At 42.0% G+C, this 17516-nt stretch overlaps 1 protein-coding gene across 27 annotated transcripts in view; it reads right to left on the bottom strand.

Annotated features, from left to right (window-relative positions):
* Positions 1-17516, bottom strand: part of FNBP1 (formin binding protein 1) — a 110247-nt gene that overhangs the window by 30893 nt on the left and 61838 nt on the right. For 26 of the 27 annotated variants that reach the window (XM_075170281.1, XM_075170273.1, XM_075170271.1 and 23 more), the window contains exons 7-8: positions 4808-4936; positions 2906-3052 (exon numbers count right to left, since the gene is read on the bottom strand). In XM_075170281.1, the coding sequence (XP_075026382.1) occupies positions 2906-3052; positions 4808-4936 (276 nt within the window). Of the gene's footprint in view, positions 1-2905; positions 3053-4807; positions 4937-13274; positions 13465-17516 lie in introns of those variants that run through there. The other variant, XM_075170282.1, reaches the window with a different exon arrangement.

The raw sequence follows: 17516 nt of genomic DNA, 5'->3' as shown, positions 1-17516 counted from the left end.
AATTTAGTAACTAAGCCTGAAAGACTGGCCATTCTGCAAGTGGGCATGAGGCAGAACTTTGTAATATTTCAGCTGCAGAGAATACAGAAAGTATTAAATCTGTCCCATATGTCATTCTGGTTCTTAACACTATCCAACGAAATAGGGGCCCTAGAAGAAAAGTGGTCTTCCATAATCCTACTAACACCCCCAGAGGGAGGGAAGACGGAGCTGGCCGTAGAAAGGAGGCCTGTTGTTAGCAGTCTGCACTTCCACAGTTTCAAAGTCGCTACGGACTTACATCCTTCCTTCCTATTGTACTACGCAATTCTGATGCTAGAAATCATGGTGGTTCACAGAGGCCAAAGGAACCGCCGCTTCATAGAACAATGTTTGTCATAAACTTACCTGAAGCTGAATATTGATTGTCAAAAAGCTCCGAGATACCTACATGAAGTGCAAAGTTCTGATGCTTTTATTTTTTCTTTTTTTAAACAGTAATTCCTTACCATCAGCTGGTAATGTTTTACTGACAGCAAAAAAAAAAGCTGCAGAACTTGCAGGTTCTTACATCCTTTCAGCTAGAGTTGACACACAGTTTAGTACTCAGGGTAAATTACTAAGAATTGGTGCTTTCTCTGTAGTTTTTGGTTTTTGCTTTCTTTCTGACCAATACATCTTCTATATTAGTTGTGGTTGTTCCATTTAAAACTCTGAATTGAAGTTACTGCACAAAGAGCACAGCTTTCATTTACCCTCTCCCCTTCTTCAGTAACACTATGTCATAGCTGGGTAAAAAAAGTTAAAATAAAACCAAAGATACCAAGAGCTAAATAAGAACTCCAAATGCATCACTGCCTTTTGTCAGTGTCATAGTGTCTGACCTTATACATTTCAAGTTTGGCGATACTGTACGTTTGTTTATGATTACCAGATCCTGGAGATCTCCTCCCAGCTGGAAAACACATGTCTCTGTGGGCCCAGAGTTTCACACAAAGCTTTTCCTGCTCAGCAGGCTCTTGGTTTTGCTCACCATTGTACTAGCTATATTATCACCAGCTGTCCTTGCATTCAACTTTCCTGGAATCTGACCTCATTTTCAAAGTTGACTACAGCTCAGATCTCGTCGACTTTCCTATCCAAAGTTTTTCAAGCTTGAGAAAGATGAGTAAAGCAGACAACCTTCAATTTGAATCTTTCGAGGAAAAGGAGAAACTCTCCTGATGGTAGCCTAAGAGAGCCCCAACTTGCTTCTTAGAACATTAAGGGGTCAGATGGGAAAGGTCTGCTGTAATGCTCTGCATTAGAGGCAAAAGTAGTACACTACCTGGAAATAGAGAAGGTTCAGCTTTTAAATTGCTACTGTGTTCACCTACGGCCACCCTTATAAAGCATCTGGCAGAAGGGCAGGAACAAACATATCACTTTTATCAGAATCAAGAAAGTTAGAAACTACTGTTCCAGAGATGAAAAAAACCCTTGATGATATTTAAGAAGAAAAAAGAACCCTTTATGGACATAACTGTTTTCCAGGTAGAACACGCTAAATCCTATGTAATTGTTCAGATATAACAAATTTGGTTAAATACATTTTTGTTAGCATGGTGTTTACAGGAGATCCCTTACTTATCAATGCTCAAAGCCACCATTTTCTAATGCCATACTTGTGCACATAAGCCATCAATCTGACTTATCTGTGTGCAAGAGAGACTAACTTGAATTGAAAATTCATGGCGATTCAAATACCTAGCTTAAGCCTTGCGTGTGTTTTGCTAAGACCTCACTTGAAGATTCAAGCAGAGTATAGGCTTTGATATGAATCTCCCCAACACGATTTCACCATGCAGCACCAAAAGCTGTACCTCAAGAAGGGTACGTTGTTCTAACGTGGGAATCTGTGCCCCAACTCCCCCTTCGCCCACCCTGAAAGAGTAATTTTCAGATTCCTTGGTTTCCTATGCTGCTCTCTGTGAGAGCAAATTGCCAAGCAGAAAGTAGTGGATTCATTTCAAAACTTCAGCCTCAGGCTTATGCTGCCAATTAATGGCAGTCTCCAGGCTCTGGGCACTGAATAGCTCAGAAAAGATTCCAGTGAAAAAGACGTATGGGAAATTCAAACAGCCAGCAAGACACATGCTGTTTGTATTTGAAGCACTAATGTGATCCATGAGAAGGCTCAAAGAGCAAGCAGAGACTTCATTTACAAAGGGAGCAGATCATTCTGAAAACAAAATAGAAAACACATTTGCCCTTGTGCTAACTGTACATCAGGAAGCTCAACCGAACTCTTTATCAGCCTTTTTATCAGGAAGGCTTCTTTTTATTCCTGCAATGATGTTCAGAAATCAAGATTTGCGAGAGCTCATTTACAGATTGCTAGCAAACCTCAAATCTGCAAAGAAAGATTTTACAGTAAAGTAGAAATTTTGCCAGAGTTGTTTGCAATAATTTACATAGCCTATACTTTAAATACTTCCACTATTATAAAACTAACTGGAATGAAATAATTTCTGCAACATTCAGTTTTCTGACTATTAGACACAGAACCCATCTGAATAAGAATTGGTCATTATTAGGTATCTGGAATTATGTCCACCATCTTCCTTATTCTGTGCAGAAGCCTATTTTTCAATTAGCGTATTTCAAAAAGTAATTATCCTAGTAAAAGGAGAGACTATTCCTAAAAGGAAAAATAAAAATAAGAAGTGTGGCAGTAGGGACATTTCTGGATGTTAAGTAGATTTGGGAAATAATCTGAGCACATCCTGCCTCAGACAAAGTAGCATGAGACAAGAACCTATTCTTTGTTTTAGTTCTATGACTATAAAGCTCTTGTGCTGCAGCCTGGACCCAGGATTTAAGTCTCCATATATAAGCGATCAATACTAAAGATGACAATCAACAATCCAAACAATGCAATACTTACATTCTTATGATCAATTGATTCTGCAGCCTTTGTTATTTCATCCAGACACTTTCCAATGATAGGGATCACTTGGCGGTCAACCTCTGCAAAAGTCTTCATGGATTCACCTATCCTCACAATTCTTCTCTCCTCCATCTCTTGTATTTTCTAAGACATTACATTTCATTCAGATCAAATACCAAGATTAACTTCACAGTTTCAACCAATTTTTCTCCCCAGCATACAGCATCTGCTTTAAAATTTATGGTTTAAATATATTTTTTAGGAACAGACAAACTAGACCAGCTGTTCTCATCACAGCACCAAGTGATACTGTTCCCTCAAACATCAAAATGCCATTCTAAAAGTAATCTCTGTTACTAGTACTGGGAATTTTTCAATTAACTTTTTATGTTAAAAAATGCTGATTTGTCAAAACACCAGCTTTAGACTTTTGTAAGGATGGGTCCTCAGGCTTTTAAGAGAATTTCTGCAACAATAAATTATTTCATTTTCTGTGCATGTTCGGAAAGATCTTATTTTCATTCCACTGCAGAATCCAAGCAAACAAAAATCTTGATGTCCCCCCTTCTCCTTTTCCCTAGAAGGTAATTTGTGGTTTACAGGCAGTCCTATACATCATGTATTGTTCACACCAGGGCTTCTCAACATATGTTCCCTGTTGCTCAGTGGATTCAGTGCCACGATCTCCAGCATCTATTCCATGGACCTCTCGTTTACAACAGAGGGAAACTGGATGTGGCATAATGCTATTATGACAGATTGTAACAAGATACAGAAGGACATGAACAAGAAGAAATGCCTGTTTCACATCAGACTGCAGGAATCTTACGGAGCATTGTCAACTTAAAAATCCCCATTGCCTTGACTGATCCACAAACAACATAAGTTATTTACAAAACAACTTGCTATTTCAATATCTAAGAGAAAGCACTAGAGCTTACTGGTGCACTGGTAGTGAAAAGGCTATTTCTGCAGTACTGCAAGCATGCTCACCTATGAATCAGAGCACTTAACACTAGATCTGGCAAATACAAATATATTGAAAGAATTTTATAATTGATGCCATAATTTATCTCAAGACATTGGTTTGAAATACCATGAAGCAAAAGAAGAGCTGTCCATTTAGCTAAGAAGTTCCAGCTATGGATAAGAAAATGCCTATTTGCTACTCAAATATCCGTTACTTCTCATCAGATGATAAGCATGTGACATTTTCTCCCTTAAGGAGGTTGTATTTTCTGATGCTTATGACCCATTACAATGGAACAGTCATTTAGAACTTCTCTTCTACTACATTGATCTCTCTTTGTTCAGTCAAGCACAAACTCAGATCTTCAGTCAGTATAATCTGATGGCTTTTTTGTTCTCTCTCTACAGTCTTTCTTTAGGCACCCTAAGACATAGTCAGCAGGCTTCCTTAAACCCTTTGACATTCACTACTGCAGAATTATTGTGATTTAGATTTAAACATCTGTGAAGTCTGATTTGAAAACAGGTTATAAAGGGCTGTGAGGCTTTACAGATGTAATGATGCCCAGCTGACTCCTGCCCCAACAATGCAAATAATGGTCTCATTCCCCAGCTGCATGGACACAAGAGTCTAACGGAGCAAGATAGTGAGGATTCCAAAGACTATCGTAATCTGTCATGACAATTCAATGTCACCTTCCTCATATATATTATTGATCACTTGATATCTAGTCTAAGAGAAAGGGACAATTTATCCTACGAAGCTCTCCATCTCTTGTGTTGGCAGACTGCATACAAAATTTGCTAACAGCGACAAAAATCACCAAAAAGTAAAAGACAGGGTCATAGAATTGAGGCGATGTGCAATACGCCCCTCTGTTCTTATCACAAGATTATGGGCTACTCCAGATCAGTGCCAGTGACCCTTACCTGGAAGATGTTTGGTATGTGTGTATAGTAATGATCATGTTGCTCACTGTTGAACTTCTGTAGAGTGGAGGAGTATTCCGCTTTGCTGTCTTCTGCCATTTGATGTCGCAGCTGGGCTTGCTGTCTTGCCTAAAGAAATGCCCAAAGAAATTTATAATTTATACTACACGGAAAGAAATTGCATTGTGTTACTCCTCATCTTACTATCCTCACCAGTAGGCAGCACAGGAACATTAGCATATGGGTCTCTGAACACTCCAGCTTTTGGTTTACTCCTATGTTGTGAAACAGTTATCTACGTCAAGCGCAAGCCTGTGGTGTGTGTGTGCTGCTGCTGTTCTTTTCTTGTCTTACAACATGCTATTTCCATGGACCGTTTTGCATTCCATGAACAGCCTCTGTTCATACTGCATGTAAAATGCTGGAACAAGTTTGCCCCTCTACTAGCCCACTTAACGGGCATGCACGTTTTCTGTACGCTTGTGGACACTCTTCTTGCTCCACCATAGGCCTTGCTGGATGGCACCTGCTTTTCTCTAATGAACTACTTACCTGTTGGCTAGCAGTATTTTTTGGGGAAAGGGAAACGACAAAAAAACCCAAAACGGTTTTGTCTCATTTCACATGCCTTAGCCAACATAATCATGACAAAGCATCTTAACTCGTGCTCCCACTGTGTTCTCTGGAAAGTCCTTTATCTACACCTCCTTGAATAGCGCTGGCATGAAGTGCACAAGGAAAGAGGAGCCTGAGTAGCAGCTGAGACACGACTGCCTTCCTATTTTTACCCACACAGATGATTTGCTTTGCTACCCAGCGTAGCCGAGCACTGGGCACTTAACCTCCCTTCTTTCCCTAGAACAATCTGTCCCTGAGTGACCCTTTCCTATTTTCTGATTCCTCCCCTTACAATTCTGCTTCCCAAGGCCTTCTGTTATCTGTTTCTCTGCCCAATACTATTCCCGTACTGTCTATCCCATCTGTTTATTTTAGTTGCCTTTTCCTTCCTTGCTGTTGGCCTTCACACAGCAGCTCTTCCTTCTCTTCCCTTCCTCCCCAGCTCCCTACACCCTACACCTCCGCTCCCTGTCCTGCGTCCACTTGTTGAAGCTCCCCCTCTCTCACTCATTCACCGGCCGCAGCTCTGCTGCTCGCCCTGCTCCCGCGCAGCCCCACTCCACCTTGCCCGCTCCCAGCGGAGCCTGCTCCGCGGCTGTGGACCAAACGCTTGCTCCAGTGAGAGCTTTGCCATTGATCGGAGCGAGCCCAGGATTTGGCTTTGTAAATCTAAACTATCCTGGGTTTGCGCTCGTTTTTCAGGCACGCACGGAGCCTCCTCGCCCTCCGCTGCCTACCTAGCCCTGGAACAGTGCTGGGAGTGTGCAAAAGTATTATGTTCCAATCACTCCCTCAATTTCAGAATAATCCCTTTAAGGAAGGAGAAAGACTGCTTTAAAAATTATTTAAAGGATTTTTGGGTGTTTCAGGGAAAACAGCACAACAATTAATTTTGGCATATTCTATGCGGGCTCCCATTAAAAACAGTTCAGAACGGGGTTATTCTTTGAACTGTTCCAAGCAGACAATAGTTTCCTGACAATAAATCCATGAAATACCAATCATGGAACATTTTAGTAATCATAACTGGAAGGTAACAAATTCTGCCAGAAGGTTTCAAATCTCAATTTGCAAAGAAATAGGCTTCCCTCCCATTTGTCCAGCTCGCACATCTCACCTAATAATTTATTTCATCTCAATTCAGTTACTCCGTTTGCAAGAGCAATCAATTGTAGGAATTTCCTAGATTCCCTTCACGTTCCTTCTACAAAAATAATTCAAGCACAATGAGAAAATGCTGGGCACTGAGTGCATAATAGGAGATGAAACAGTAGCATCAAATGGAAAAGGCTGCAACTATAACCAAATAAATAAATCCAATTAAAAAAAAAAAGACAGACTTCCAACTTTGCTTGTTCCCCAGCAGTTTTAATTTCCACTAACTCCTGTAAAGGATGCATTTATAACTTAGAAAATTTACCTGCTGCAGTGAAATTCCAAGAAGACATTATCAATCATTTTTTCTGCCTAAGTGCTATACAGCTTATTAACCTTTATCATCCACACACTCATATATAGCTACATTAAATATGAGTGGAAAACAATATAGCCTTGTACTACAAACACAAATTTGCCAGCAAAACAAAGTCAGCCATGGAAGCTGACAGCTGTAAGGGAACGTACGCTTGTCTCCCAACTCCTTCCTCACGTCCCAGCTGCTACAGATCAATATCCATTTGTGAGGCCCATTCTCTTCATCTACCTAAGAGCAACCCATTGTTTGGGCTGACTTCTACAACTCCCCAGTCCCACTCATACAGCTGTGTCTTTTTTTTTTTAATAGTGCAACTCAGGAATTTGTTCCTTGACTCTATTGTTGAGGCAGAAAACCAAGAAATCCATTGTTACACATTTCCAGGCAGATCCAGCAAACATTAAGCCGTCAGAGTTCACCTTCCTGAGCGAGCTCATTGGTCAGATAGGAGTAAAGTGACTCTGAGCTAAATGTATACAGAAGTAGACGCTCGGTTTCCAAAACTATCTTAACTGGCCCCAAATAAGAGGAGGCAGCAGAATGAGTAAGTAAAATTGGGTACATTCCAAAACCAAGATTTTTATATGAGAGTCTCAGTGATGTTTTGTTTCTCCTGGCCATTTAATGCATTTGGCAAGCTTCAAACAGTTTAAATATTTTTCCAATGAGGTATTTGGATATTAAAAATAAAAATAGAAAAAAGTCTAGAATTTTTTTACTACTTCATTTGAGTATGTCACTTACTCTAACATCATCACTTCCAGTATTAACAGAATTATATTTTATAGCTAGGTTTCTGCACTCTGCTGAAGCACGGAATGATAAAAATGAGTCGATGACATTAAGTTTCACATTCAGAGCAATGGATGCAGTGGCCCGGAGCTGTACAGAGTCACAGCAGCTATTTCAGGAGTTATGTATAGTTGAGCTTCACAGAAAATAAATTCTTGCCTTCTTTACTGCTCACTTGTGCGAGCAAACAGCTTCAGAGAAGGGGGTTTTTTTTGGCTTCTTAGAGTTAATGTTAAAAAATTTGCTCTGAACAGTATTTTCAGGAGGAAAGGCTTTGGAATAATTGGTCTCTGGAAAACCAGACTATGACTTCAGATATAAGAGGATGAAACTGTGATGCAGCTTTCAGTCAACATACTCCCTCCTTTAACTGGGCAGGGATGACTGAGCAAGAGCTCACGTTTCCAGCACCACATGTGAAACCACGATCCAGATCTCCTACAGACTGCCAGATTACTTAATTGTAAGAGATGTCAAGGCTCGGTACTCATAATGCAACAAAAAATCCCATCCCCTTTTGAAAGGAAGAAAGAATGAGGTCACCTTTCAGCATCATGAAAAAGCAGAAAAGGGTATATACATTTGAGGGATTTGTGGGGAGAAGAACAAAAGCAGTTTTCTTTCAAATGCGTGCTTCTGCACACATTTGCAAAAGATACACAGATTTTGCATGCTCCCCACCCCCGCCCAAACTTGTCTTTGTAACATCTTTTTGTCCCCAAATAAACACACACAGTGTATACACATATTGCCTCCTCTCCAAAGTCTGTTTTTGTTAAGGCAGTTCTTTACTGAACTCATATGGCAGCAGCAAAACCAAAAGGTCACATACACCAATGCACGTGTCATCAAGAAAAGCACTCCCAAGAATGAACGATATAGCCCAGTCTCTGCAGCACCATTAACCTTGCAACAAGCATATAGGTAAACTTCAGGTTTCCACTGCCATGGCAATCAGATTTAAACACAATCACACCAAAGGAGTGTTTTCTATAACTAACTCTGAAAGAAAACCCTAGGTAAAGGAAGTATAGCTCTGATATACTGAACTAGTTAAAAGCACACTAGCAGCAGGTAAGGATTATTATGCATGACCTCTTCTCTCACAGAACCTATACAGAACTTCCATCAAACATAATCAAAATCAATCTTTTTTCCTTCCTTTAGACAGCCTTGCTAGTTGATGGTGGAGAATGCAGGGCAGTAGCTAACTGCAGGGCAGTAATAACTTTCAAAATGTTGATTTTTAAAAATCAGTAGAACTGTGGCTGTCTTCGGCACTTTTAAAAACAAAAAAAAAAATCTGGCCTCAACAGCACTTACCTTATGTGAAACACTAAACTCATCAGCCATATGAACTGGCAACATGCACTACAGCTTCTATCTCTTCTACAAGGTAGCAGGAAAAAACCAAACGTTATTCTCTCAAGATTATTTTAACCACACTTCCTGCAGATTTTCTACCTAACCACTAAGTTGCAAAAACCAGACTTTCAAACAGTATCAGAAGTTAGTTCCAGATGTCCAAATGACTCCACCAGGAGTCCAGAGATGGCAGGTTTGAGCTAAGTGACAGATGCCAGCGTGGGACATTGATGCTCTAAAATCTTTTACAACTGAAGTACTTGCGGAAGTATTTCCTTCCCTTTTAAAATAAGAAATTAGAAGAAAGCAAACCCTGCAACCCTTTTACTCTGAAGTAACCCATGTTAGGGAGATATATTTAGTCTGAACCCACTTGTCACCTGCTTGAAAAATGCTGCAGTTTAGCAATATGATGCAACTCCAGTAGCCACTGCATATCAGAATGAGACAAAAGAATTACAGACAAGGAAAGTTCTCCATAGTCCTTGCAAACATGCAGCACTAGTAAAGCTTTATATACTGATCTAAAATCAATCCTAGTACTTTACGCCTTTGACTGGCAGTCAGAAAAGGAAAATTTAACAGATAAAGGGGATACGGACATCTTTATGATGGGCTCTGTTGATCCTGAAGGTGTGAGAAAATGTTAGTAAGCTGCTATGCATTACATGCTGCCTCTTAGGGAATTCAAAAAATAAATCCTTGTATAGTGTTACTTGCATACACCTTCTTCCCCCCCCCCCAATCCGGTTCGATATGAAAGGCAACTGGTGATTAAGTGTAGGAGAAATTTTTAAAAAACAAGTACACTTTCTGCCATTTTGGTCTCCAATACAGAAAAGAATGAAGGATATTTTGCTGAGAACAATTTTCTAAGACACATTCCAGAAACAGCAAGAGGGTCAATAGACACACTGTCTTCTGGGTTTACACAGACAAAAAATGCAGCTCCTCAAGGCTGTTATGGTGGGAGTGATATGAATAACTGAAAAGGGCAGAAAAAAGCTTTGGCTGCTATTCAGCTGATCCACACTAAGTGGAACAGTTCAACTTCTCAGCAGTCGCTCTTGTCCAGAATGGCAGAGTTTCCAGTCAAAACTTTGGTGTAGTTTTCTTTCTTCTTTCTTTTCTCCCATTCCCCCTCCGCCTTTTTTTTTTTAAACCCAGACAGCATGTGAGATGCATCACTGCCAGGCCGCTGCCTGCCAAAATAGATCCGTCTTTGGTAAATCCAAGATCAGGCTAAAATACAAACACAAAAAATCACCCCTGCCCCCCCTCAACTACCCAATCCCTTCAAAATAACTTAATGATAAAGGCAGACTCAGAAACACTTCACCAATTTCAGGAATGCTTTCAATTGCTCACAGATTTTTCAGCTGCAGGCTCTGGTCCTCCCTCCCCAGCCAACCTCACAGAGCCGCGCTCTGTCAGGCGCGGGCACCATCACCAACAGCAGCGGGGCGCCTCTCGGTAGCAGCAACACTGGCGGCGTTTGCAGAATCATTAATAACAGTGGGAATTCTGCCATGGACTTCAAAACAGGGCCAGATTTCAGGCTTTGATTTACATAGCCTCCAAATCAAGCTCCATTGTTTACTATTTTACAATAACCAGTTTGGTCTCTCTGAACTGGCAGGCAGAAAAAGGTTTTGAAATCTGTTTTCCTGAAAGCAAGAAGGTAGAATGGGGGGTGCAAAATAACAGACGGGGGGGGAGCAAAGGAAAAAAAAAAAAAGGCGAAAAATCCTTATTTTTAACATTAGAAGAGGTGGGAAAAAATCTGAGAATCTGTGGATCCCTGAAATCCTTCGGCTGAATATAAAAACCACTGACAGGGGACGGAAAAATCTTCATCACCAGATCTCAGGAGTTGTTATCTGGTGCAGTCTCATTGCACATAGTTCTGCCAGACTAGAGAAGTGCACACTAACAAGAGAGACACCAAAGTAACAAAACACCACTGAAGCTCTAACAAGAAAGACGGACCAAATTATCGGAGCTGGGACAGTAACACAGGAAGCCCGCTGCACGAGGCTCTAGCACGGTTCTTTAATTGCTCTGGTCACATCTGCACTACTAAAAAAAAAATAATCAGATAGCAACAACGACTTGCCTAACTGTGTCAGTCCTATACTCATACAACCAGTCCTGCAGCACGACTAAAAGCACAGTTGCTTGCTGATTAATGGAGTCCGACAGCTAGAGGTTACTTGAAATTTTACTTAAGTGAATGAGCCCAAGACTTCAGTTGCCTGGCTTTAGACTTCAGTTCTGCTGCAGACTCCCTTGCACAAATTTGAGTGCTGTATTTCCCAGTTATAAAACAAGTGTATAACTTTTTCTTTTCTATCGCGTCCAATCAATCACCTCAATTTGGTCTGAAAAGTGTTCAGAGCAGTCTAAACGTGTAAAAGGACCATTACAGAAGAATTAAGAACAGCAGCAAGTGCCACCGTGACATGTGCCAGAGAAGCACCTCTCAGCACACTGCTCCAAGGCCCTGGTGAAATAACTGTGCCTTGAATCCACACATTTGCCTCCTTGCACTGCCATTCTTATGTCACAAATACTAAATATCGAAACTTTCTGGGTGACCAAACTGTAAATCCCTGCTAACATCCAGTAGCTTGCCACACAGCTCAGAAAAACACAGTTCCATGAGGATACCCAACAAAAGTTCATTACAAAAGAACGTGTTCACAGTGCATGGAAGGCTACGTAGACTTGAGGGAGGAGGTAGCAAGAAAAGATGTATTCAGAGCAGTGGCCAACAATGTTTAAATTATTTCTGGAGATCTGTTTAGTTGTATTAATATAAGCAATTAAATTCTGCGGTGTATAAATGTAAGTATTGAATATAAATAATGGAAATTATTTCAGGACTGTATAATAGATTGCTTAGCTCATGCTTTGAATACTGGGCACAGTTCTAGTCACCTGTCTCCAAGAAAGACTTTACAAACACAGCCAGTGCAGAATGGAAAGTCAGGGTTGAAGAAAGTTACCAGTATGAATTGCTAGCCTTTAAACCCAACTTTATGGGTACAGCACATTCCCTTAAACTGAACAACTTACAAATAAGCTAAATTCTGAGGTCTTTGCTTTATTTCCCCTTAGTTCTTAAACAGGTGAAGATATCTGTTCTAATATTTTGACAGAATAAGAATGACTATAAACAACCTTTCCAACTGTGTAGCATAAATTAATTGCTTTGCATTAGCTAAGAACGCTGCTTATTTTACACTTCTGATTCAAACTGCAGTTGATCCTTAATTCAGAAGTTGCTCCTTCACACCCCCTTTCCCTCCCTAACTTGTTTGCTCCTTTAGCAATCTACCTCCCAATAGACTTGTGTTGTTACGAAACTCAGGCAAATTGCTACGTAGAGCATTACTGCGGAGCAGTACTGCCAAAAGGAAATGTAAGTTCAGATGGATTTCCTTATCTTACACTAAAACCAACTGGTGCTTCTGTTCATTCTTCATTCATACACCAAACACAGTGTATGCATGAGATACATACGGATATTTATTAAGTCTTCCAGCCACTCCTGCTATAGTCATTTTTGACTAGAAATGACTATATATTTTGACTTTATTGACTAGAAATCAAAACTCCTAAATTAGTCATGATTCCAAAAGGGAAACAGCTGCTATATACAGACGGCAGGTTGTAAACAAGGCTTACTCTTCCAGAAATGCAAATGACTGTCCTAAGGGACTCCCTACGTTCACACTCTACATCATCCATTAGGCAGGAAGCACTTCAGGAAGGAGACTGGGGGTCTGCATAACGCAGAGAAATAACGGTAGTGTGCATCTAACGGCCTTAAATCACATCACCAAGAAAAGACCGCACTTGAATTGATGGGAAATTTGACCCACATCACAAGCAAAGTCAAAGTCAGAGAAGGGTTTAGCCAGCTGCATCTGTGGAGCAAAAGAAAAGCAGCTCCTAATCGAAGTATGTAAAACTCGCCACCACACAGAGAACAGGGGAAAATCTTATGCAATATCTAACTCTCAAGCAAGAGGTCAGGCCCTCTTGCACTTACGCACCTTGCCTGCGTATTTCACTGAGACATTGCTGCTGCACTTTTATAAATTCACAGCAGAGTATAGGAAAAGCAAAGCCTCTGGAACTATTCACTGCAATAAGTATTCGCCATGTTAAATGACACAAACATTGTAGAGCTTGTCCACCTTCTAACATTACCTTTGCATGCCACTATGTTTTCCAAAATGCTGAGAAGTTCATTATGCCAGAAAGTGCCTTGAGGTGGGCAGGAGAAGGAGGGGATACAACAAGCCACAGGGCAGATGACTCAGGATCTCCTGAAAAATTAGGCCCATTAAGTAGTTATGGCCTGCACAAGGCAGGCACCCACAATCTCGGGTTATGCTGCAGAGTTTACTGCTGACAATCTTAATTGACTAAAACCTCAGTGACGCATGATGCAACAACACAGCACTGAGCTGGCGATGTTCCTCTATGGTTTGTCTGTGGGGTTTCAGTGCACGCTGCGTCCGGCTCCGTTGTGATTTGACCGCTGTTCGGACAAAGTATGCTGTAAACCGTGTATGCAGGAGAGTGCTGAAACACAGATCACAGATTTCTCCAGAGCCCAAGTAAAAATAGCTTAGTGCACCCTTCATCGTAGGGATGTGCAAATTCTTAATGAAGAGATTTGCGTCCCGCAGCGCAGCAATCTACAGACTGCAGAAGCAGTTTACCACTTGACAGCATAACTGCGTCTGCACAGGCAGGAAGATCAGCTTATTCCAAAAAACTTTCTAAGTAGCAGTATTTCTACATTTACGTTCAGTAAGACACTGCCATGATTCAGCTCATGACTACCCAAGGCAATGTAAGTGGACGTGTCTTCTATGGCTGAAGAGGGAGATACAGACTCTTTACATTGCACTGAAATTGATGGTGAGCACCCGGGGAACATGGCATAAGAAAAGAGAAAATGAATCTTCAAGCGTGAAACGTCAGTATGTCTCTGCAGTTACATTTACAGACTAGAAAATTAATGTCATGGTGATACTGTATTATGAGGTTTTATGCCTTTATGCAAATCTTAAGCTATTCTGGGACTCCAAAAATCTTGGGTACAGCAGATATAACCTGATCTGAAAGTCACAGAGCATTGTGGAAAGCTCCTAGAGATTTCAATAAACTTGAGATTACTTCTATTTCCCTCAGTTTCTCCACTTCAAAAGCAAAACAAAAGCAAACAAACAAAAAAAGGCCAATACATCTAAAACTCCTAAGTATAGAGGAATAGAACCATCAACTTTTTCATTTGTTTTTAGTTATGACATAGGATTGGGCAGGGAAGAGCGGAAGGAATCAAATGATAATTCTGTAATAATAATTTTGGATATAAGTTTGGATAATTTTGGAGTAATTTTGATTTCAAACTGACAGCTGACTTGCAACAAGCTCAAGCAGCTGTAAGCATGTAAGAAAGCAAATTCAGTAGGAAAACCCCACTGCCCCAGGAAAGATGTCTCAATATCACAGGATACAAATAAAATCTTAGTACAAGCTCGTCCTTTCTGGGTGCAGGTTGAAGACTAAAGATGAGTCAGTCAAAAACCCACAGCAAAACAAAATACCCACCCCATGTTTTTAGCCATGTCAGAAGCTTCTTGACTTATGAGAGTTAAGGTCAAATTTGCACTTTATGTCTTTCTAAATCTACTACTACTAAACTACTTTCTAAATCCACAACACATTTACATTAATCTCAAAACCACTCAAGGTGGAACCCTCCTAATGTAACAGGAACAAAAATCAGAACAAGGTGATGAGCCCCAACTTCAGGACAGCAGTTCTGGGAACTCACGCAGAGCTCATTTTTTACTGCTCAAAGCTGAGGCAGTTTTCTGGCAAAATTATTACCTAGGACACCAACGTACGACCGTGCCACTCTTCAGCAAAGGGACTGATCCTGCCTGACACCGAGTACCTCAAACCACTGCCCTCCCCCTCAACTGCTGTGCAAATCAAGAGGCAAAGCATTCGCCCCTTCCCATGGCTGGCCCCAGCCACTTCCTCTTTAAAAACAGATTCTGAAAAGCCTATGTTGAAAATAAACCTTTAGAAAAGCCAGCTGATTTTTCTTTTTTTTTTTGAATTGCAAGAAGCCTGCAAAGGCACCACGGGGTACATTATCTCATAAAGATGTCAGCTTTTTAGTGATTGCAGCTCTAAAGAGAAGGAACAAACAATAGAGCGCTTCCTTATATGTACACCGGCTCTGCGCTGGTGACGGAGACCATTTCCCCAAATGGTCAAAAAACTGAAGCAGCTCCACTGTGGTTTTTGAAAGAGAACTGCTTTAAAGCACACATCCCACTGCGATCCAAACGAAGCTGAAGCTTACGGTGATACCTACAAGGCTTCCCGGTGTTAGCATCAGCGTGTTGCACCATTTACTTAGTTTATACGGATATTTTCACAGTACAGTTTTCTGCAACACAGTAAGCTTCCTACCCTGACTTTGCTAAACTGAACTGACAAAACCTTTGTGCCAAACTGCACTTTGTGTTGACAAACATCTCTCTGCAAATGTCGGCTGCTGGTAATTTAGAGGCTCAGTGCAAACACAGGAAGGGAGCTCAGGGGCCCTAATCTGCTCTCCTTTGATTCCTGCATAAAGACCATGACCACTGCAGACTGAGCACAGCCTTTTGCTCCATGTTCCTACCACCAAAAAAGGAGATGGGAGGAAACAAAGCTGAACACCCTGCTCTCTCCAAGGTCAGCTACCAGACTGGCTGGCTGCAAAGATGATCACAGAATCATAGAATAGTTTGGGTTGGAATGGACCTTTCAAGGTCATCTAGTCCAACCCCCCTGCGGTGGGCAGGGACATCTTCAACCAGATCAGGTTGCTCCGAGCCCCGTCCAACCTGACCTTGAATGTTCCCAGGGATGGTGCATCCACCACCTCTCTGGGCAACCTGTGCCAGGGTTTCACCACCCTCATTGTAAAAAATTTCTTCCTTGTATCTAGTCTGAATCTACCCTCTTTTAGTTTAAAATCATTATTCCTTGCCCTATCGCAACAGGCCCTGCTAAAAAGTCTGTCCCATCTTTCTTATAAGCCCCTTTGAAGTACTGAAAGACCACAGTAAGGCCTCCCTGGAGCTTTCTCTTCCCCAGGCTGAACAACCCCAACTCTCTCAGCCTTTCTTCACAGGAGAGGTGTTCCCATCCCTTTGATCGTCTTCGTGGTCCTCCTCTGGAGCTGCTCCAACAGGTCCACGTCTGTCCTGTGCTGAGGACCCCCGAGCTGGCCGCAGCACTGCAGGGGGGGTCTCACCAGAGCAGAGCAGAGGGGCAGAATCCCCTCCCTCGCCCTGCTGGCCATGCTGCTTTGGATGCAGCCCAGGACACGGTTGGCCTTCTGGGCTGCGAGCGCACATTGCCGGGTCACATCCAGCTTTTCATCCACCCGTACCCCCAAGTCCTTCTCGGCAGGGCTGCTCTCAATCCCTTCATCCCCCAGCCTGTGTTGATACCGGGGGGTGCCCCGACCCAGGTGCAGGACCTTGCACTTGGCCTTGTTGAACTTCATGGGGTTCACACGGGCCCACTTCTCGAGCTTGTCCAGGTCCCTCTGGATGGCATCCCGTCCCTCAGGCGTGTCCACTGCACCACTCAGCTTGGCGTCATCTGCAAACTTGCCGAGGGTGCCCTCGATCCCGCTGTCCATGTCATTGATGAAGATATCAAACAGCACCAGATCAAGCCCATACTGGCCACAGAAGGCATGTGCCCTCTGCATATCAAACCTGAGCTGGTCCTACAGAAGGAGTTTGGACCTAGGTGCAAGATACCCGTACTGCACATCCAGCCCTGCTCTAAGCACACACCTGAGGCCCTTCACAAAACAATCCTGGAGAAATAAGGAGGAAAGTAATTCTTAATTTGCTTTCCTGCCACTATTCTGGTTACTTAATCCTAGCAAACTGTAATACCAAGAGTTACCCCTTAGGCAAGGCCATGTTAAGTGCTGGTAGCTGGCAGCTCTGCCACAGAATTTCCTGCTGCAGTTGTCAAAGGCGACAACGACTGAAAGACTGAGAGATGCGAGCGTTTCAGAGCCTCATACAGCTTAGCATTAGGGAATTGCAGCTACATATCCTTTTGATTGCATGTGTCATTGTGATCACTGCAGAACTTTAATTCCATTACTTTATAATGCATGATGCAAAAAATAGCTCTAGTGTCTGCTGATATTTGCAGGTACAAGCTAAAGTAGCCAAGGTGTCAATCTCAAGCCAGAGAAATGAGGGCAACCGATCCCATTGCTTGAAGAACACCTTGTTCCGCCTAAGTGAATCCATTGGCTCTGAACACAGCCAGATTGTCTGCTTTCCTGGCCAGGCAGACTTTTGGGAGCTTTTGGGAGTAGGAGCGCAGCAGCCAAGCCATAAGGGG

This window comes from Calonectris borealis, chromosome 21, assembly GCF_964195595.1.
Source record: "Calonectris borealis chromosome 21, bCalBor7.hap1.2, whole genome shotgun sequence".
NCBI lineage: Eukaryota > Metazoa > Chordata > Aves > Procellariiformes > Procellariidae > Calonectris > Calonectris borealis.
Note: the sequence above shows the minus strand (reverse complement) of the source record. Positions and strands in the feature narration are given on the sequence as shown.